General features: G+C 46.0%; 1 protein-coding gene across 1 annotated transcript in view; it reads left to right on the plus strand.

Moving 5' to 3' along the window:
- LOC144686005 (sodium-dependent organic anion transporter-like) overlaps positions 1–21,244 on the plus strand; it is a 59,942-nt gene extending 38,698 nt beyond the window's left edge. The window contains exons 4-6 of the mRNA XM_078551163.1: positions 13,287–13,462; positions 16,116–16,270; positions 20,469–21,244. Coding sequence (XP_078407289.1) covers positions 13,287–13,462; positions 16,116–16,270; positions 20,469–20,539 — 402 coding nt within the window. The 3' untranslated portion in view covers positions 20,540–21,244. The remainder of the gene's footprint in view (positions 1–13,286; positions 13,463–16,115; positions 16,271–20,468) is intronic.
- The last annotated feature ends 1,199 nt before the right edge of the window (positions 21,245–22,443 follow it).

A 22,443-nucleotide genomic window follows, 5' to 3' on the forward strand; every position in this document is an offset into this window, starting at 1 on the left:
AAAGAGAGATTCTGCAGGAGTGATGAAATGAGTGAACTGATATGGAGCGGGAGGGCGGAAAGGGCCATGCTGGAGTGTGGGCAGTGCGGGGGTGGGGGTGTGTGCAGGTGTGAAGGGGCTGTGTGCAGGTGCGAAGGGGCATGGGGGGTGTGTGCAGGTGCGAAGGGGCATGGGGCGTGTGTGCAGGTGCGAAGGGGCATGGGGCATGTGCGCGGGTGCGAAGGGGCATGGGGCGGGTGCGAAGGGGCATGGGGCGTGTGCGCGGGTGCGAAGGGGCATGGGGCGTGTGCGCGGGTGCGAAGGGTTATTGGGGCGTGTGCGCGGGTGCGAAGGGTTATTGGGGCGGGTGCGAAGGGTTATTGGGGCGTGTGCGCGGGTGCGAAGGGTTATTGGGGCGTGTGCGCGGGTGCGAAGGGTTATTGGGGCGTGGGCGCGAAGGGTTATTGGGGCGCGAAGGGTTAGTGGGGCGCGGGCGCGAAGGGTTAGTGGGGCGCGGGCGCGAAGGGTTAGTGGGGCGCAGGCGCGAAGGGTTAGTGGGGCGCGTGCGCAGGCGCGAAGGGTTAGTGGGGCGCGGGCGCGAAGGGTTAGTGGGGCGCGGGCGCGAAGGGTTAGTGGGGTGCGTGCGCGGGCGCGAAGGGTTAGTGGGGCGCGGGCGCGAAGGGTTAGTGGGGCGCGTGCGCGGGCGCGAAGGGTTAGTGGGGCGCGGGCGCGAAGGGTTAGTGGGGCGCGTGCGCGGGCGGGAAGGGTTAGTGGGGCGCGGGCGGGAAGGGTTAGTGGGGCGCGGGCGCGCAGGCGGGAAGGGTTAGTGGGGCGCGTGCGTGCAGGCGCGAAGGGGCATGGGGGTTGTGCGCGTGAGCGCGAAGGGGCATGGAGGGGGTGTGCGCGAGCGCGAAGGGGCATGGGAGGTTGAGCGAGCGCGAAGGGGCATGGGAGGGAGCGAGCGCGAAGGGGCATGGGAGGTTGTGCGAGCGCGAAGGGGCATGGGAGGTTGTGCAGGTGTGTGAGGGTATGCGGGGTGTGTGCAGGTGTGAACGGGCATTAGGGTGAAGAGGGGACAGGCGTTCAGAGGCAGGTGTCTGTAGAAGTCAATGGAGGGCTCCTGGGGTGCATACTGAGGGTATCAGTAATCGGATGGGGTGGTGAGGGTTAAAGGGGGCAGTGGGAGCCAGTAGGTTGGGAGTGTGAGGATGTGGCGATGGCGGGTGAAGGGGCGTTAAGGGGGTGCTGTTGGAGTGGATGCAGACAGTGATGCCGATTCTGGGGGTCAGCAGGATGAGCAGGGCTAATGTCAGTTGAAATGGGGGTGGGCTCTTCAGGAAGGAAGGGCTCTCAACATTCACCAGCACAGGATGGAAGGTGATGGGGAGGGTTGAAGGGTGACAGTGGGGAGGTTAAATGTAACACCTGGGAGGGTCAATGGTCATGGGGGAGAGGGTGTGGGTCATGGGGAAGGGGAAAAGGTATTTGATTCAACATGGAATGCTACTCGCAGCATGGCTGCTCGCTATGCTCCGCTGTGCAGAAACTCGTGGTGGAGATCTTAAGATGCTCCATGGGAGTTGGGTCATTGGGGGTGGTTGGAGATGCAGGTCAGCTCAACTAGACAACTGAAGGGGAACCTCAGCATGTAGTATGTACAATGCTAGGGCCTTGGGACAGATGAGCTGTGAAGGGCAAAGTTCATTGTGCACGAGAGACTTGATGCACATGGCTCACAAGGCCTATGGCAAAGACCTTTGTCTCCTTAGACATGCATGATTCCGGGGGACATGGACCCAGCCTGGCCTCTCCTTTGTAAGATGTTGAAGGGGGGACACACAGGCTTAGGGACTACATTGCAAATAAGGAACATCAGACCTTATTCAAGTGCAAGTGGAGCACAACGCCCTCCAGAACAGTGAGCCATGCAGATATAGGGTTATCTTATATCCTTATATATGATATAAAAATGCAAGTAATTATGCATGGTGCTGGTGCCCTCAACGCCGAAGCCCCTTCGCCCCACTGCCACCACACCCCTTTCCTCAGACGGCATGTGAGCTCTCCAACATCTCTGCCTGATGCTCCCCCGCCTCTTGCTGACTCTCCACCATCAGTTGGAAGGCCGATTCCAGAGGCTCGTCATCGGACTCAAACGTTGCAGATGCCCCTTCCCCAGCAGTCTTCCAAGTGCCAGTGAGCTTGGCTAACACTGACTCCCCCTGTCTGTGCAGTGAAACCCTTCCTAAACTAGATCTAATACCGACTGAGGTGTATGTCACTGGGCTGGTGCGGGGTGCAGGTGCCTGCTGTGATCCCTCTACATTTGCACATTCTTCCTCTGTAATGTCCTCCATTTTCTCTGTTTGTCCAAGTGCTGGACAGGGCTTCATCACCTTCGGGCCCTGCTCTCTTCCTGGTGCCATCTGGTGAGGGAGGAGAGAGCCAGTGACTGCATGAGCTGCATGACCTTAGGTTTCTATGACGTGCATGGCTCCTTACTGGATCGAGACTGCAAACCCATCTCGTCATTTCCACAGGCTCTGTCCCTCTCCAACCCTGCCAGCTGGGCTGCCCACTCCTCAAAGTCTGTTAGGCCTTTGAGGTGTGACCATCTCTCTCCTTTAACTTCTCCTGCGCAAACAGAGAAGATGGGGTCGGAGGAAGTTGGTTTTCATGTATCTTTCCCATGCTTCCAGTCTTCCAAATAACCCACTGGATCGTGTGCCATTTGACTGATGCACTGCAGGTTGTCCAGAGGGGTTCTAGAGCAACACCCTCCAGAGCAGTGAGCCCCTGCGGATATAAGGATAAGGCTCACAGAGGCATGTCATTAGTGATGCTGATCCTCTCAACACCTGAACCCCTTCCACCAACTCCCACCGCAACCCCTCTCTCAGACAGCATGTGAGGCCTCTGTGTGGAAGGGTCAGGGACCCACAGTGGCCTCTCCACCAGCAGAGTGGGTGGACTGCAGTGGGGCTATGAAGAATCACCTTATCACGTTGCTGCTGAGGCCCATGCCCCCTATCCCATTCAGTGAGGTGAATGTGAGCAGCTGAGGGTTCACTTACCCTGGCTGAGCGGATGAGGTCATTCATTATTTTTCAGCACTGCTGGGCAGTTCTCTGCTGGAGGCCCTGGGCACTGACTGCCCTGGAGTCTTGCTCCCATGTCGGGTTCCTCTCCCAGCTCAGCCTGCTCCTCCCATCCTGTGGATAGAGGACACCCTTCCTGGCCTCCACTCTGTCGAGCAGGATGCCCAGAGAAGCATCGTTGAATTTGGCCACCGGATCTCCCTGTCCCCTTCGGGCCATCTCCTCCCTCAATGTTGTGTAGGTTGCTATCTGCACACCTTTTAAAAAATGGTGCCCAGATATGATGGCGGGGCACGTGCTATCCAGCCTACCCTACTGAGTGATACGCCGGGAAGACCCGAATGCATAATTAATGAGATTGCACGATACGGTGCAAATCCCCAGCCACCTCTGTGGTGGAAAACACTCCCCATTCCCGGAATGGGAAATTCTGCCTTCGGTCCCTTCTTTCTCATGTGCACATCAACGATTAAATGCAGCAGACATGATTAAATTGGCCATGTGGTTGATAGTGAGGAAGAAAGCTGTAGACTGCAGGAAGATATCAATGGGCTGGTCAGGTGAGCAGAAAAATTATAAATGGGATTCAACACAGAGAAGTGTGAGGTCATGCACTTTGGGAGAGTGGGCAAGGCAAAGCAATACACCATATATGATAGGATACTGAGAAGTGTCAAGGAACAGAGTGGCCTTGGAGTGCATGTTCCCAGACCCCTGAAGGTAACAGGATAGTTGGATAATGTGATTAAAAAGTCTTAGAGGAGACAGTGATAAGAAGAAAGAACATGGAATACCTTCAATCTCCCCCACGTTCTCTGTGATCTCTAAGGTTAAGAATTCTAGTACAATCTCTTAAAACAAAACTCAATAGCTTGAAGTTCTTTCCATGCCTGTCTGCTCCCTCCTGTTTTATGCAGCCTTCTGCTGTAAATGGGGAAGCAGTGTTCTGATCTACAATAGCAGGAATGTGTTAAGGGACACCCAAATCACTACTTGCAGCCCTTCACATATGTGAGCGCATGTAAATTTGTTACATGGATTGGACAAAGCTTTCTTGGATTTTATTGTGCCCAGAGTTTCAGGAATGACTAAAGATGCAAACTGTGGCACTCCTGTAGAACGTGCATGCGTGGAATTCAAAGGCTGAGTAGCTGGAAAATTGTGGGCATTGTGATTTAATGATATGTGGTCCTGGGAGAAGGGCTGAGACACCACGCCAAGAGTGCTCATTCTGAAAAGGTATGAAGTGATTATTTGACAAAGGAACCAATGTATTGGAAAGCTGTGACGAGAGAAAATATTTATATATTAAGTAAACCTTTCAACCCTTTCAGAGGGACAGCATTTCAGATAGAAGGTACTCCTCCCTGAGTAGTGTGGCGCTTTAATTTAGATCACGTCTTGCATTCACGATTGCTGGAGCTACTTCACAATAATTGTGTCATAGTGATGCCGACTAACTAGCATTGTTTTCACCAACCCTAAAGTTTACAGCAATAATTAACTGCCAAGTTAGCCAGGCTCCAGATAAAGTGGCATGTCTAAAATTGGAAAAATGTATAATGAAGAAAATTTGGACATGAAAATTAAGGAAAAACTATGTGGTAAGAAAGTGTAGTGTCCATGAAAATGGGTTAAAGATTTCTTGAAAATAAACCAACAAACAGCAAAGTGCTGTAACAAATACATAGTCAGCGCAGCAATGATTTAATTTCTCTTCCTCCCACACAAGTGAAATACTTAGTAAATGACATGCAGGATTGATGTACAGCAGTAAAGATTAGTTTAAATGTTAACACAGCTGCACAGATTGGAATAAAAAGAGAAAATGATGTAAATATTCAGGTCGATAACTGATGGTATTAGCTAATAGTACAAAGTCTAGGGAACATAGATTTCAGGTTTTGGGTCATGAGATGCAGGGGGAACTTAAGGAAGAATGTCTTTACACAGCAAGTGGCAATGACTTGGAATTCGCTGCCCACTAGGCTGATGGAAGTGGAGACAAACAATGATTCTGTAGTAATCTGATATGTAATATACCTTTAAGACGAATGTGGTAACGGCAGATCACATGATTTTGATATCCAATAGCAGAGTAACGCAGGCTACCTCTGTAGTCAGTAGTCTTGAGTTAGAGTCAGAAGTGTAAAGAGAGTTTTGAGTTGTAAGCCACACAAGTGTATCTGCTGAGTTCCTTTTGTAAATAAACAGAATGTGTTTCTTCTAAGAACAATCTACTGATCTTCTCTGTCTTTGGTACCAACTCGGTCACCTCGAAACAAGCGTGCAACCCGGATCCTTCAGCCCCAACAAACCAGGGCACAGGATCCAACAAACTGGTGACGAGAATAAAAAGCAAGAAAAAACATGAAAGGATGAGAAAAAGCAAGAAAGAACAAAGGGAATGAGAAGAACTGAAATCAGGCCATACCTCGCACACAGTTGAAAGTAAAGAAAAATGGTGAGGAGAGGGGAAGTAAAGGGGCAGGTGTTGCACCTTCTGCGGTTGCATGGGAAGGTGCCGTAGGAGGGCGTTGAGGTGTAGAGGGTGATGGAGTAGTGGACCAGGGTGTCCCGGAGGGAACGATCCCTGCGTAATGCCGCCAGGGGGGGTGAAGGGAAGATGTGTTTGGTGGTGGCATCATGCTGGAGTTGGCGGAAATGGCAGAGGATGATCCTTTGAATGCGGAGGCTGGTGGGGTGATAAGTGAGGACGAGGGGGACCCTATCATGTTTCTGGGAGGGAGAGGAAGTTGTGAGGGCGGATGCGCAGAAGATGAGCCGGACATGATTGAGGGCCCTGTCAACCACCGTGGGTGGAAAACCTCGGTTAAGGAAGAAGGAAGACATGTCAGAGGAACTGTTTTTGAAAGTGGCATCATCAGAACAGACCATGCAACCGCAGAAGGTGCAACACCTGCCCCTTTACTTCCCCTCTCCTCACCGTCCAAGGGCCCAAACACTCCTTTCAAGTGAAGCAGCATTTCACTTGCACTTCCCTCAATTTAGTCTACTGCATTCGTTGCTCCCAATGCGGTTTCCTCTACATTGGAGAGACCAAACGCAGACTGGGTGACCACTTTGCAGAACACCTTCGGTCTGTCCGCAAGCATGACCTAGACCTCCCTGTCGCTTGCCATTTCAACACACCACCCTGCTCTCATGCCCACATGTCCGTCCTTGGCCTGCTGCATTGTTCCAGTGATGCTCAACGCAAACTGGAGGAACAGCACCTCATCTTCCGGCTAGGCACTTTACAGCCTTCTGGACTGAATGTTGAGTTCAACAATTTTAGATCATGAACTCTCTCCTCCATCCCCACCCCCTTTCCGATCCCCTTTTTTTTCCAATAATTTATATAGATTTTTCTTTTCCCACCTATTTCCATTATTTTTAAATGTATTTCCATCCATTGTTTTATCTTTACCTTTTAGCTTATTTCGATCCCTTCCCTTCACCCCACCCCCACTAGGGCTATCTGTACCTTGCTTGTCCTGCTTTCTACCCTTAATTAGCACATTCCTTAGATAATATCACCACCTTCAACACCTCTTTGTCCTTTTGTCTATGACATCTTTTGGCAATCTCCACCTATCACTGGCCCTCTATCCAGCTCCACCCCCCAGCCCTTAAACCAGCTTATATTTCACCTCTTTTCTATTTTTACTTAGTTCTGTTGAAGAGTCATACGGACTCGAAACGTTAACTGTGTTCCTCTCCGCAGATGCTGCCCAACCTGCTGAGTTTTTCCAGGTATTTTTATTTTTGTTTTGGATTTCCAGCATCCGCAATTTTTTGCTTTTATCTCCCAAAGTCAACATTGCTCTCAAATTAAAAACTAAAATTGCTGGAAAATCTGTAAAGAGGACAGGCTATTATGCTTCTCATGTATACACTTCATCTGAAGTTGTGGGAGTGGTTTATAGGTTCCTTAACATTAACCACACTTTCAGACGGAGTGTAGTTGAAGAAATAACGGAGGCTTGTGAGAAGGTTACGGTGATAATCATGGGTGATTTTAATCTACATATAGATTGGGTGAATCTGATTTTGAACCCATTATTCGCAGGTCACTTAGAAAATCTCAATGCAATCAGGCAGAGTCAACATGGTTTTGTGAGAGGGAAATCATGTTTGATTAATTTATTAGAGTTCTTTGAGGAAGGAACAAGCAATGTGGAGAAAGGGAAATCTGTGGATGTGGTGTGCTTGGATTTCCAAAAGGCATTTGTCAAGGTGGGATATCAAAGGTTACTACACAGAATAAGAGCTCATGATGCAGGGAGTAACATATTACCATGGGTAAGGGATTGGTTAGCTAACAGGAAACAGAGAGCAGGGACAAATCAGTCATTTTTGGGTTGGCAAGCTGTAACCAGTGGAGTGCCACAGGCGATCAATGCTGGGGCCTCAACTATTTACAATTATATCAATGACTTGGATGGAGGGACTGAATGTATGGTTGCTAAATTTGTTGGTGACACAAAGATAGATAGGAGAATAAGTTGTGAAGAGGACATAGGGCATGAAACTATTAATCTATATAATGTTATTGGAATTTTTTTTTAAATAGAGGTTTAGTATGTGGGTGTGTCTTAATTGGATTAAAACCAGGTAGTCTGGGTGCTTTGATATATACTAGTTTTGAGATGTAAGAGGTAGAGTGCATTTGCATTTTGTTGAATAGAGCATTCAAGAGGGGAGTGAAATTTGGCACCTAACTAGCAGAGACCAAACAATGTTTATATTAATAATAAAAATTGGTACTATGAAAAGGGTTTTATTGTCAGAAGAGGTAGAGTTCAAAGGGGCTGATGATACAATGGGCTGAATCTTCGCCTCGGCGAGCGGGGTTGGGGCCTGCTAGCTGAGGTGTAAAATGACGCAGGGTGATGTTGGGCGTACGTCCAAACATCATCACGCGTCATTTAGAAGTTCAGTTCGGCGGGCGCACAACCGACTTGGCTGCGTGCCCACCGAACTGTCAAAGGCCTATTAAGGCCATTAATTAACTAATTAACCCCATTGAGAAACCTACCCGCCCAACCGTAAGGTTGATAAGCCTTAATTGGCCCACCCAATCGGGGGCACCAATTGGGTCCACGCCTGCCCCCCCCCCCCGGTGGGGGAAAATTCTCTCCAATGAGAATTTACATTGAATGAGATGTGCTGGGTATAACAGACAGCAGTTTTGTGTGTGCAGAGCAGAGGCAACGTAACATCAAAGCCTAGGAGCCTACCACTGTGTTTGTCTGCAAAGAAGCCAAAGTGAAAGGAAACTCATTTTGAACTTGTACGGTGAAAATGCTTTGCCTGTGTCTGCTTAAAGTCTATGGGTTGCTGTTGCCTTAGTGGAGATTAGTTTGGGAATTTGTTAAAAATTAAGATAGTAGTAACTTGTAACCATGTGTATGTGTTTAACTTTTGTAAATTAATAAATGTCTCCTGTAATTTGATATAAAAACCTCTCGAGAACTGATGGTTTGATGCTTGAATTCACAGTTGCATCTCAAACATTATAACAGTTGTTTAAAGTTTCCCTCTGGGATTTTTAAATAACTCAGCTTTACCAGCTGCTGTTTCATAACAATAGATTAAATAAGTGAGCAAAAATTTGGCAGATGGAGTATAATGTGGAAAAATGTGAACTTGTCGACTTTGGCAGGAAGAATAGAAAAGCAGCATGTTATTTAAGTAGAGGCAGATTGCAGAACTCTGAGGCACAGAGTGATCTGGGTGTCCTGACACATGAATCACAAAAAAAAATTGAGGGTACAGCAAGTGATTAGGAAGGCAAATGGAGTGTTGTCATTTATTGCAATGGGAATGGAATATAAAATCAGGAAAATTTTTGCTGCAGTTGTACAGCGCATTGATGAGACCAGACCTGGAGTACTGTGTACAGTTTTGGTCTCTTTAGTTGGAAAAAGATATTAACATTGGAAGCAGTGAAGAGAAGGTCCATTCGACTGAAGGGAGCCTTATGAGGAAAGGTTGAGAAGATTGGGCCTGTATCCATTGGAGTTTGGAAGAGGTGATCTTATTGAAGCACAAGATCCTGAGGATACTTGACAGGGTAGATGCTGAAAGGATCTTTTCCCTTGTGGAAGAGACTAGAACTAGGGACACAGTTTAAAAATAAGGGGTCTCCCATTTAAAACAAAGATGAGGAGAAGATTTTTCTTTCATAGGGTCTTTGGTCTGTGGAATTCTCTTCCTCAGAGAGCAGTGGAGGCTGCGTCATTGAATATTTTTAAGCCGAGTTAGATAGATTCTTAACTGACAAGGAAGTCAGAGACTTTGTTGGGGGGGTGGGGGGGCGATGTTGGATGGGAAAGTAGAGGTTAAAATTAGATCAACCATGAACTTATCAAATGGTGGAGCAGATTCGAGGGGCCGAGAGGCATACTCTAACTCCTAGTTCATAAGTTTGTATGTATTAATGTAACTTGGGAGACCACATCATAGTACAACTGTGGACAGGCCTTCTGCCCACTCCAGCTCTAGACCCTTGACCACATTCCAAATGCCTGAGACAGCCATTTGTAAGGCCAGGGTTGAGGCATTGTGCCAGAAGGGTATATCAAGGACGCCTGCCCTGAGCTGCTGATGGAAAGCACCATGTTGGTCTTATGGAGGAGCAGAGACTCTGAAGAAATGTCTCCTGTTCTGCTTCCAGTGGAGTAAGCATTTTGCCTCAGTAAGATAATCTATCTACTCCCAGCAATTTCCTTTTCGCACTGGGACTCGGGTGAGCTTTCTTCTTAATTCTTTCATGGATGTGAGCCAGCATTTGTTCCTCATCCCTAATTGCCTTGAGAAGGTGATGGTGAACCTTGGCAGTCCATCTGGTGTTGGTACAACTATAGTGCTGTTAGGGAGTTTCAGGTTTTTGACTCAGCGACAGTGAAGGATTGGTAGTATAAAGTTCCAAGTCAGGATGGCTTGGGGGGAACTTATATGTGGTGGTGTTCCCATGCATTTGCTGCCCTTGATCTTCTAGGTGGTAGTAGTCATGGGTTTGGAAGGGGCTACTGGATTGGCAATTAACTGCAGTACATCGTGTATACACACTGCTTCCACTGTGCACCTGTAGTAGCAAGAGCGAATTTTAAGATGGTCGTTGGGGTGCTGATCAAGCGGCTGCTTTGTCCTGGATGCTGTCAAGCTTCTTGAGTGTTGTTGGAGCTGCACTCATCCAGACAAGTGGAGAGTATTCCATCACACTCCTGACCTGTGCCTTGTAGATGGTGGACAGACTTTGGGGAGTCAAGAGATGAGTTACTCGCCACAGAATTCCTAGCCTCTGAACTGCTCTTTTAGCTCTTAGCTCCACTGAGGCCTACTTAGGGTATAATGGGTGCAATTTTCAGGGTAGCTGAAGAAGGACCCCCCCGCTCCCGACACACTCTATTGAAATGTTGGGGGGAAGATTGACTTAAACCCCCTCAGAAAATAGGAGAATGGGAAGCACATGTTAGATGCCATTAGAACTGCACTTCTTGGCATCCATTCCAGAAATCCATCCACCTTGCCACTAATTGAATTTTGGGGACAATATGTTTGCTAATTTCTGAATGTAAGAGAAAGCTGCCTTTAGTGCTTTCTTTTCAAATGTGTTCTTATCTTTATTTTTCTGCCCTTTTTATCTCTCCCACCTTATCCCTTTCTTCTTGAAGTAGATTCAGCTGACCTATCTTTCCCCCTAGAGTAAGTGGCTGGAGTCTTGCTCGCAGGCCTCCATTAGTATTGCCCTACAGCCATTTGCAGAAGGTATTCAGGGTGCCTAGCATCCCTGTACAGGCGATCATTCAGTCTCCCACACAGAGTGGGTGGAATTTTCCACTCCCACCAGTGGTGGAATCATGGCGGGTAGGGTGGCACTAAATTTGGAGTGATTGCAAAAGTCACTTTCCTGCCATAGGGAAATCAGTTTGGAGTTTTGTTCTGCAACTTTGATGGTGGGTTAAAGGTGTCACGAGGTTTCGCTGATCTGTCTGGAACCACATTCACATTTGTTAGCATCTCATGAATGTTCATTAAAAGGCCAGTTCGTCGGAATCATGTTTCCCCTGCCCTGCCAGTGGATAATTAGTATGGTCTGTTTCGTGACTGTGTACGTGACTGGTGTGCACCTGGCGAGCTTCATTTCGTCAGCGACTTCGAGGTTTGTAGACGCTGCTTTCACCTGCCTTTAAAAGGGTCATAATTCGGATGCATGTATCACAGGCAGCTCCAAGGCTGGACATGGGAGGCAGGCTGGCAGGGGAAGGTGGGGGTTGAGGGTGAAGTTCTCCGGGTAAGGGGGAGGGTGTCTTAGAGGCCGGGATCGGTAGAGTTGACAGTGGGGTCCTGGTCGCGTGAACTCAAGGTACTGGTGATAGGAGGGAACAGTCACAGCCAGAGGGGAAAATGGGATGTGGTAGGGTGACAGGTTCAGGGTGTAAGTCTGTTAGATGAAGGTATCATCGGGTAGGTCATGAGGGGGACAAAACAGGCGGCTCAGATAACAGGAGGGGGCAGGGTCAGGGTAGGCCTGTGGATGGTAACAGGTGTTGACTCTGAGGGAAGGAATGGCATGTGGAGCTGGGTCGTGATAGGGTCCAGGGTAGCAGGGGAGGTTCAAGGGTGACAGAGGGGAGAGGGACGGTGGTATTGGGTGGATATATGGGTAGAAGTTGATGAGTAAGGGGGAGGGTAGATAGTGGTGGAACATGTCTGGAAAGTTACACGCACCATCTTTCCATTTGATGTAAAACTGTGATGTCTCACAGTGGAACGAGGGTTTTTTAGGGTGGGTGGAGTTCAAGGTCAGCACAATAGGCTGATTAAAGGGACACTCGAATAATCATGAGGAAACTGGATGACAAAAATGCTCAGATGTGTTCTCCTCTCACAGCTGAAGCCCATCCGGCAACAGGTTTATTACAGACTCATAGGTTTTAAAACCTTGAGACCCCAGCAAGGTGTGGAACTGCTGTTCACTCTGTACCCTTTGCCATCCACTGCAGTCAGAGGCAGGGATGAAAGGAGGGAGGGAGGTGGATGGCTCCAAGGGGCATGGTGATTGAGGACAGCCAACTCGCGACTCCAAACCTCCATCCTCCCGAGTGAATGGTAATGGCTGACAAAGGATCATGCAATTGCCTTCTATGCTGCCAATGCAGTGGTCTGTCCATAGAGTCCTGAGGATGGTTGAGGAAAGCAGAAAAGTGTCCATGTGAGGCTTCCTGCACATGGCTCTCATCACCCTGGTCCAAGAGCAATGTCTCCATATGCATTCATGTCGGAATGGGAGGACCATCCATCTCTGGTCCTCCAGGATATCCTTTACCTCAAAGGGGTGGGGTGGGGATGCCATGTCTATATGGAGGCCAGGTTAAGGATTTAGCACTTGACTTTGAGATGGAGGGAAACCTGCAAACAACATGCTCACTAAATTAGCACTTCAATTCGTTCACACATTCACTGAGGCATCGATAATGCAGGCTACAGGCTTACAACTCTGCATTGGTAATGGCTGTCATCCAGATGAGGAGAAGGAGGGCCCATCACCGGTTGGCACAGTGCTAAGAGGAGCATGGGGCAGTGGGGCCTCTATAAGGCCAAGAAAATGGCAAACATAGCCCACTGCAATGATAAGCATTGGCCCAACCATGGGCGTATTGCTAGCTGTGATCTTGCCTAGGAAAGAGCAAAAGGCAATGCTGGAGGCAAGCTTGTGTGTCCCGGGATATGGTTGTTCACATCTGCCAGCTTCTCCAGTATGAGCTGCGGTGGCAAGGACTCTGGAGGAGTAATGCGGAACTCCTTGCCTGCAATGCAGCCTGTCCAGCTGCCCTTTAAATATGGCGCCAGGATCTTAGACCCCATAAAGTAACAGTGGGGTGGGCAGCTTCCTGCCCACTCTGCCACAAAATTTGCTGAGCCCCCCACTCATGCATAAATAAGGAGCTGAAAATTGGAAGATCACGTGTGTTCCCCCACCCCGCTGCCCAGCAGGAAGCATGCCAACATCCCTGCCTGCCACTGCACTTAGTCTGCAGAACAGAAAATTCCACCAGTAAATCACAGATCCAAAGTCCTTTTCCTACTGCTCCCTCTCATTTGTGATATGATTGGTGATGCAGTGCACACTGTGTTCCCTTTACAGAACTCTTAAACAGTGTGCTGACTTAAATAACCAATGTTTGTGTTTCTCCACAGGTTGGAACTGGCATAGGTACATTCGTATTAATTGTTTTAGCAGTGGTAACCTCACTACTGTACAAAGGCTCGTGGAATGCAGATTTACCATTGTTCATTATTGGAATCATCAACCCACTGATTGGTTACGTGACTGGTTTTATTTTGGCTGTGCTTGTACAACAGTCATGGACCAAGTAAGTTAACAGACCAAATCTGTATCTTTTGAGCCACACTATCCTCATGCTGCAGAAGTGCCACATGATTTCATTGGACTGCTCTTCCCTGTGCTGTTCTGGCATTATTCAGATTCCCTTAAATGCATTGTGCTATATGACGCAAATAAATTATTTTTATCTTCATACTTGTTCTCAGGGTGTGGATAACACTGGTCAGACTGTATTTATTGCCCATCCCTAATTGTCCTGAGAAACTCCAGTGCTTACAGTAATAGTGCTCCTGCAATGATGTTAGGTAGAGAATTCCAGGATTTTGCTCCAGGAACAATAATTGTATTATGAACAACATATAATTTTTAAGTTGAATATATATTATATATATATTTGTGTGTTAAGAAAGGTAAAATCGTTTCAGTTTCATTTAGGATGTTTGTGAGCCTTCATGCCTGGGAGCCTGGATAGCCTCCTGACTAAAGATCAGGTCTTTTGCGTTTGTTTGTATGTATACATTTTTAATGAGGTTTTACAAGCCTTGAAGTTACTGAGATGGGTTAAAAGAGGTTAAAAGTTTAGTGATTGTGGGGAGAACAACACAAAGTAGAAAAAATCTTTACATTTGCCAAGTGACAATGGTCAAGTGATATAGACACAGAAGAAAAGACAAAAATAGAGAAAGTTCAGTGAGTGTTAGAGAGAGATGACAGGAATTTTAAGCTCTCTGATGAGAAAGACTAAAAGGCTATTGAGGACAGTAGTTGACTGAATAGTCATTTATAGAACTTAGTAAATTGATCAGTTTAGCAGAGATGCCACTGGACGACTGAGTTTAGGGAACTTTTTTGTTTGTTCTGCAGTTAAGGAAATAGTGTCTTGAGACTGGCATATGTTTCTTCTGGTGAATTCTTAAGCATTCACTCGATGCTTTTCACCCAACTCATGTCTCTTACCAAGCCAGAAGCCTTTGTGTCAAGCTAGTGGTAACTCTTCATTGCTTTGTGTGTCTGTAAAAATATTGCTGGGGTAAAGGAATAGTGTGAATTTGAATTATCGTCTTGTGTTTGTATTGAGATCTTTCCAACCTTTTTGGTGTAATATGGTTCATTTTTCTTGCTTAATAAATATTTTATTCTTTGTGTTAGATGTTCAGCAGCAGACTTCTGTGAATTTGTTCAGTAACTTTCCTCCACAGTTTCTAAAAAAAAGTTAGGATCTATCAAGCCAGGTTTGTCCTTGGCTTGCTGCATTGTTCCAGTGAAGCTCAACACAAACTGGAGGAACAGCACCTCATCTTCCGACTAGGCACTTTACAGCCTTCTGGACTGAATATTGAGTTCAACAACTTTAGATCTTGATCTCCCTCCTCCATCCCCACCCCCTTTCTGTTTCTTCCCCCTCCCTTTTGTTTTTTCCAATAATTTATATAGATTTTTCTTTTCCCACCTATTTCCATTATTTTTAAATCTATACCTTTTATGCCCTTTTAGTCTTATTTCACCCCACCCCCACTAGAGCTATCTGTACCTTGCGTGCCCTGCTATCCATTCTTAATTAGCACATTCTTTTAGATAATACCACCACCTTCAACGCCTCTTTGTTCTTTTGTCTGTGACATCTTTTGGTTATCTGCTCCTATCACTGCTCGCTTGTCCCTACAACCACCGCCCCCCCACCCCCCACCACTTCTCCCCCCACCTTAAACCAGCTTATATTTCACCCCTCTCCTATTTTTACTTAGTTCTGTTGAAGGGTCATGAGGACTCGAAACGTCAACTTTGTTCTTCTCCGCCGATGCTGCCAGACCTGCTGAGTTTTTCCAGGTATTTCTGTTTTCGTTTTGGATTTCCAGCATCCGCAGTTTTTTGTTTTTGTTTTTATTCACTTGGATCCGACTTGTCCAGTATTAACAACAGCTGGGATTGTAACAATAGCAATATATGTCCAAATCAAGATGGTGTGTGAAAATGACATTGCTGCTCTTGGCCTTCTTGATGATAGAGGTCACAGAAAAAGGAAGTGTTGTCCTTTGTTATTCTTTAAAGGTGGCAGGACAAGCTGAGAATATATTAGCATATGGGATCCTAGCCTTTATAAATAGAGCTATATTGTACAAAAACAAGTTTACATTGGTTAGGCCCCAACTCGAATATTGTGTGCCAATACTGGACACCATTTCTAGGGAATGCTATTTAGAACTCCAAAAAAGAGTCATATGTAGAAGAGAAACTCTGTTTCTCTCGCCACAGATACTGCCAGACCTGCCAGACCATCAGGGATGGTGATAGAAATGGCTGGGATGTTATCCAACAAACTCCATTCTTTGAGAAGACTATGCAAAACTGTTGCTTGACCGCCCGTCTGATTAAAATATCATGAATTCCCAAGAATATTTTGCAAGGGAAATAGTTTATTGGTATATAGTTTATTTAAGATCTGTGGTTAATAAATGTGATAGATCAAATTCATGCTAAGGTGAGTAGTGTGCACAAAACTTTACAGTCACTGCTTTCATTTCACAAGTGCACCCATCTGTTAGGTGCATAGATCAAATGAATTAACCAGTTATTTAATAAACAAGCTATATAAACAAGAATAGCTCTTTCATGTTGAAGGTGGCTTACTCACATATTCAATGATTATTCTAATTTAATTTTTGTTTTGTTTTCTTTTACAGATGTCGAACTATAGCATTAGAAACAGGAGTACAAAATGGAAACCTATGTGCAACAATCCTAATGATATCCTTCAAGGAACAGCTGTCCTCCATGTTTGCATACCCTTTCATTTATATTTGCTTTCAAATATTTTATGGATTAGTGTTTGTAACAGGTAGGTGCACTTGTGAAATGAAAGACGTGACTGTAAAGTTTTGTGCGCACTACTCATCTTGGCATTCATTTCCTGATCAGCACTAATATTACTCCTGACAGGATTTGGCCTGTTGAGTGGGGTTGGGGTGGCAGGGTGCAGGGGGATGACCACAGGAGAAGAAGATTGGCTGAGTAATATAGGTAATCTCAAAACTCCAATAATTGCAATACCACAAAGTACATGAGAAAATAAATTTGTGCTGATGGCAAAAAACAAACATGCTGCACCGCATTCTATCAGTCAACAAATGCAATTTTAGTTTATGTGATTTTGAAACAAAAGCCCTTTAAGCAACTAAGGAACCCAATTTTGCTAGTCACCAAGGTAAAATGGTGCCAGATGACGAAATATACCCATTATACATATACACATATACACAAAGATAAGCAAATACACATAAACATAAATATACATACCTATATATACACGTACTTCAAGTTTCACTGTTTAGAACCCTATGAATGTAAACTAGAAACACCTCAAAATTGGACTCCATAGCATCCATAGTTTTGATCCTACAGGTGCCATTTTGGTACCAGAATGCTGGTCGTGGCACTTGTGCATGCTTCTATGGTCCATGCCAAAAGCCATAAGAACATCAGAAATGGGAGCAGGAGTGGACAATCCAGCCTGTTGAGCCTGCTCCACCATTTAACAAGACTATGGCTGGTCTTCAAACTCAAATCCACTTTCTAATTCCCATATCACTTGATTCGAGTCTAACCCGATCTCCACCTTGAATATACCAACGATGGAGCATCCACAGCCCTCGGCGATAGAGAATTCCAGAGATTCACAACCCTCTTGAGTAAAGAAAATTTTCCTTATCTCAGCCCAACATGGCTATCTCTTGAGCCTGAGATAATCCCATAACCTGCCAGGGGGAACAGCTTCCCAGCATGCACTCAGTCAAGCCCTCTCAAAGTCTTATATGTTTCAATTCCATAATCTCTCATTCTTCTAAACTGCAGAGAGTATAGGCCCATTCTACTCAATCTTTCCTCATAACAACCCTCCCATCACCGGAACTAGTGAACCTCCGCTGCATCCTCTCTAAGGCAAATTATCTTTTATCAAATGCCTTTTGAAAATCCAAGTATAAGGCATCCATTGGTTCCTAGGGTTGCCAACTCTGGCTGGTCATATTCCAGGAGATGTCACTGCAAGTGACATTACTGAAGGATTTCTGACTGAAACTGGGTTATTTTAAAGCAAGGATTTTGAAAAGATGAAAAGAATTTAGCAGATTATCACTAAATTTTGCACAAGATTTTCCCCTATTTAGTTAAATCACCTGGTGATTCAGTCCCTCTGAGCTGGGGCCAAAGGGTTCCAGACACAGACTCTCCTCCCCAGGATCACCAGCTGAAGCTTGGCAGAGGTGTGGTAGTGGCTCCCAGCCATGGAAGCGGTGTGGGGCTCACTCTTGGCTGCTGCCCAGGAAGGCATGAGCCAGCGCTGCTGACACCCAGTATCATCGATCCAGTTTTCTCCCTGCTCCTCAGCAACCTGTCAGTAGGTGCTGCTGAGACAGGGGCCAGGGCAGTGAAACCAATGGTTCCCTCCCAGCATCTCCAGTCCAGTGTGGGACTCCAGCTCAGCATCCATGCCAGTCAAGATCCTGTTGGAAACCGCCATGGTTCTGATGCGCCTGGCGACGGGCGATAAGAGGATCTGCCATCATTAACTTCTCCGCTTAGTACTTCTGCGTGTCTGCAAGTGTTATATTTGCTACTTCCAAACTGCTGGGACTATTCCAAAATCTAGAGAATTTTGGATGATCACAATCAGTGCATTCACTATCTTTTCAACCACCTCTTTTAGAACCCCAGGATGTAGGCCATCAGGTCCAGGGGATTGGTTGACTTACAGTCTGTTATAGAGTTGATCTTCCAGGCAACTTTTCTTGGTGGAAACATTGAACTTTATTTACAAGACAGCAGCAGCAACTACATGTTTGCATCAAACTTCATATCGAAAGAAGAACTCTCCCATAGAGGTTCTCCATGCTGCTAACCCATTGGTTTATACAGATCATGTAATCTTACAACACGCTACAGTCCTATGTTTATCTGAATTATAATTACTACACAGTCTCATTAATTTCTGCAGTACTTTTTATTTGCTAATACTAATTTCTTTAAACTTCTCACTCGCATTGGACCCTTTGTTCCCCGCAATTTCTGATATGTTTCTTGCGTGTTCTACTGTGAAGACAGACACAAAATATTTATTTGAAATCGTTATTATTTTGGTATTCCTCAATATAATTTCTCCTGTCTCAGCCTCAAAGGGACCCATGTTTAACTTTTGCTACTTTTTTACTTGCGTGTGGAAGTTTTTAAAATCTGCTTTTATAATTTTGGCGAGTTTTTCTCATGTTCTATTTTCTTCCTTTTTATCAATGTTTTGTCATCCTTTGCTGCTGTCTAAAACTCTCCCAATCCTCAGGCTTGTGACTCTCCTTGGTAATATCACATATCTCTTCTTTTAATCTAATAGTATCCATAACCTTTTTGGTTAGCCACAGATAAATCTCTTCAGGTTTCCACACCAGTTCTTGACTAGGTGGCAACTTCTGAGTATCTGATAGGATAAAGGCAAAAGGGTAGAGTTGATTAGAGGGAATAAACATAAGAACGCAAGAAATAGGAGCGGGAATGGACCACATGGCCCATCGAGCCTGCTCCTCAATTCAATACAATCATGGCTCATCTTGGGTTTCAACTCCACTTTCCTGCCCGCTCTCCATATACTTTAATTCCCTGAGAGACCAAAAATCTGTCTATCCCAGCCTTAAATATAATCAACGATGCAGCATCCACAAACCTTTGGGGTAGAGAATTCCAAAGATTTGTGTGAAGTGATTTCTCCACGTCTCAATTCTAAATGATCGGTCCCTTATCCTGAGACTGTGCCCCAGTGTTTTAGACTCCCCGACCAGCGGAAACAATCTCAGTGTCTACCATAGAACCACAGAAAATTTATGGCACAGAAAGAGGCCATTCAGCCCATCATGTTTGTGCTGGCCAGAAAAAGATGAAAAAGAAACTAGCCGCTCATTTTAATCCCACTTTTCAGCACCTGGTCCATAGCCTTGCAGGTTACAGCGCTTCAAATGCAGATCCAAGTACCTTTTAAATGAATTGAGCATTTCAGCCTCAACCACTGATTTAGGCAGTGAATTCCAGATGCCCATCACCTTCTGCATGAAAAAGTTTTCCCTCATGTCCCCTCTAATCCTTCTACCAATCACCTTAAATCTATGCTAGCCTATCAAACCCCTTCAGAACCTTGTATGTTTCAATGAGATTGCCTCTCATTCTTCGAAACTCCAGTAATATAAGCCCAATTTACTCAGCATCTCATCATAGGACACCCCGCTCATCCTAGGGAGCACTTTAGTGAACCTTCGCTGTACCGTCTCCAATACAAGCATATCCTTTTGAGGGGAGAAACAACAGAGACATGCTTACACCATCTGCAACTTGTAAATTACTATAGATTGTGGTGTATAAGTCAACCTGACATGTAAGACAACCCCACTTTTCGATCCCAAAAATCATGTTTTTCACATACTCAGTATGTAAGTCGTACCTCCCTTTTCAGCTACTATGTGCTGTACTCTCATTAGTAATCAGCCTCATTTTTTCACCCACTCCTCTCCTCCTGTTCGCCTCCAGTACCAAGGCACCCAGTGCTACATCAGGGGAACCTAGGGGCAAGCTATCTGGTCTGTTGCACCATTTGCACTCCTCTTCCTGCTCACACACTCGAGTTTAACCATTCCAGCAGCTGTTACAGCCAAAATGCATCTCTCCTTTAAGAGGTGCAGGCTAACATCAAGTGGCACTAGTCTCGTACAAGCTTGATCAACACTATCATTTAAATTCTCAGGCAGCATGTAGTTTGCATGAACGGGCATGGGTTATTCCTGTGTTGCAATCCCCGTGCCTGGTTAATGAGCCTTAGGCAATCTTTCTCCCAAATTTTTTTAAAAACAATAAACTTTTAGTTAAGCCAATCATCAATCGAGTGAAGCAGCTGTTTCTGCTCATGTCAACTTTCCCTTTGATCTCAGAAGGCACTTAAACTTCATAATGGGATTCATATGTTGTTGTTTGTTTATAACATATTGTTGTTTTGTTACAACCAGCTTACCAGATGTACAAAAGATTTAAAAAGTCCTCTGCTGGTCCTATGGATTCATCTCGGTCTGTAATATAAGGGAGAAGAATATCAAAACCCAAAGCAGGGAGGACAAGGCACCAGCTCAACACATTACTTCTAAAATGTCTGAATCAATATAACAAGCAGATTTGAACTCTTCAGAGATCAACAGATGATATAGAACGAGTAGATTTCTTTCTGTAATAACTGCTGATTATCTTCCCAGTTCTTTATAATGTCTGATTTACTCCTTATTCCCTTTAATTCTGACTTTGCTGGTATGATGCACAAGGGCTCTTGCCCCTCAAATTGCATTGCCAATCAAAAATGAATGTTCAAACATTTGCCCACTTCAACTCAGGTGCATCAATGGCAGCATTAGGAACGAGTTAAACTAGAAGTTCAGCAACTCAGTATTTACAAAAAAGTGGCTGAATTTTTAAAAAGACATTAAGTAAACCAGTGGTTTTGCTAAAATTTATGAGAAAAGAATTTGATATTAGCACATTAAGAGTTTGTACAAAAACATCTCCCCTAGTAATTTTGAGGCTTATCATACAAGGGTGACAATTGGCCTAATTTTGCAAGTATGTACTGGTGGCAGAGAAACTCTATGGGAAGAATTCCCCCCCCCCCCGATGGGGGGTAAGTGTAGGAGCTGGCGCGTGCAGACGCAGCTCCAATCAGTGCCCCCAACTGGGGGCACACCACCATTTTACATGCAGGCCAATTAAGGCTTGCCCATTGTGATATCCACCAAGAAGCGCTATGCGCTCCCTGTGCGAGCAGAGGGGGCGGGGGGGGGGGGGGCGCGAGGGCTCACTCAGCCGGGAGTGCGCTCTTTCGTGCATGCGCGCAAAAGAGCGCACTCATCTCCCTGAGGCTAAGTGCTGCCTCAGGGAGATCGGTGCCGAATTCAAAAATGGTCAATGACAAAATTAAAATTTCCCTGACATATGCCTTCATGTGACACTGTCACATGAGTTGGGACATGTCCATCACTTTCAAACTTTAATTAAATTTTTAAAAACCTACATGAAACTTCATCCCACCCGTGGATAAGGTTTCATGCTTTTTCTGAAGCCCGCCAGGGCTCCCAGCCTGCCCGCCAACCTTAAGGTTAGAAGGGCAGGTCCATTAACTAGCTCAGTTACTTTTTAAATGGCCTCAATTGGCCAATGACAGGTCGGCGGGCACACAGCTGATTCTGCTGCACCCCCGCCAACCTGAAAATGGAAATGACGCGGGGTGACGTTGGGAGTTCCGCCCCCCGCTCGTCGACCTCAATATCCTGAACGTAGGCTAATAGTACAATTTCTAAAATATCATCCTCAGAGCAACAAGAGCTCATAGATAGGAGAAATATTACCATCTATTATATGTCAGAAATGCTGGACTGTATTTAATGGAGGTGACAGGGGTGTCGCCTGCCGGCCTTTTAGGAAAGGCCTGCCATGTTAAATGCCACTCAGGCATTAACAGGCCAATGACGGGCCTTCCTCTGCAATCATGGACCGTGGGGGTGGAAATCTTGCCTGGCAAGAGCTGCCGGCCAATCAGAGGTTGGCAGTTCTAATGAATGGCAGCACCACAGAGAAGATAGCGGTTGCTGCCGATATCACACTCACCCAAGGCCTAGTATTGCAGCTAGATCCCAGGCCACAGGTCAGAAATGACTGGAGGGTGGGGTGGTGTGGGAGGGGGGGACTGGGGAGGGGGGTAGGAGGGTCAGCAGCAAGCCAGGGGGGGTGGTTATCAGTGGGCTCCCCCTTCCTGATGCCGGTTCCCTCGATTAGGCACTGAGTGCCTTTCAACGAGAGACTTCCCCTGGGAGCTCACCGGCAATCCCACCTGAGTTTGCTAGACGTGCTCCCTGCATGGTGAGCCCCCCAGCTTGCCACTGGGTAGATATCAGGGGCGGGACGAGGCCCTTAAGTGGGTATAAATTGCCCACTTGGTGG

Source organism: Cetorhinus maximus, chromosome 1 (genome assembly GCF_964194155.1).
Source record: "Cetorhinus maximus chromosome 1, sCetMax3.hap1.1, whole genome shotgun sequence".
Classification (NCBI taxonomy): domain Eukaryota; kingdom Metazoa; phylum Chordata; class Chondrichthyes; order Lamniformes; family Cetorhinidae; genus Cetorhinus; species Cetorhinus maximus.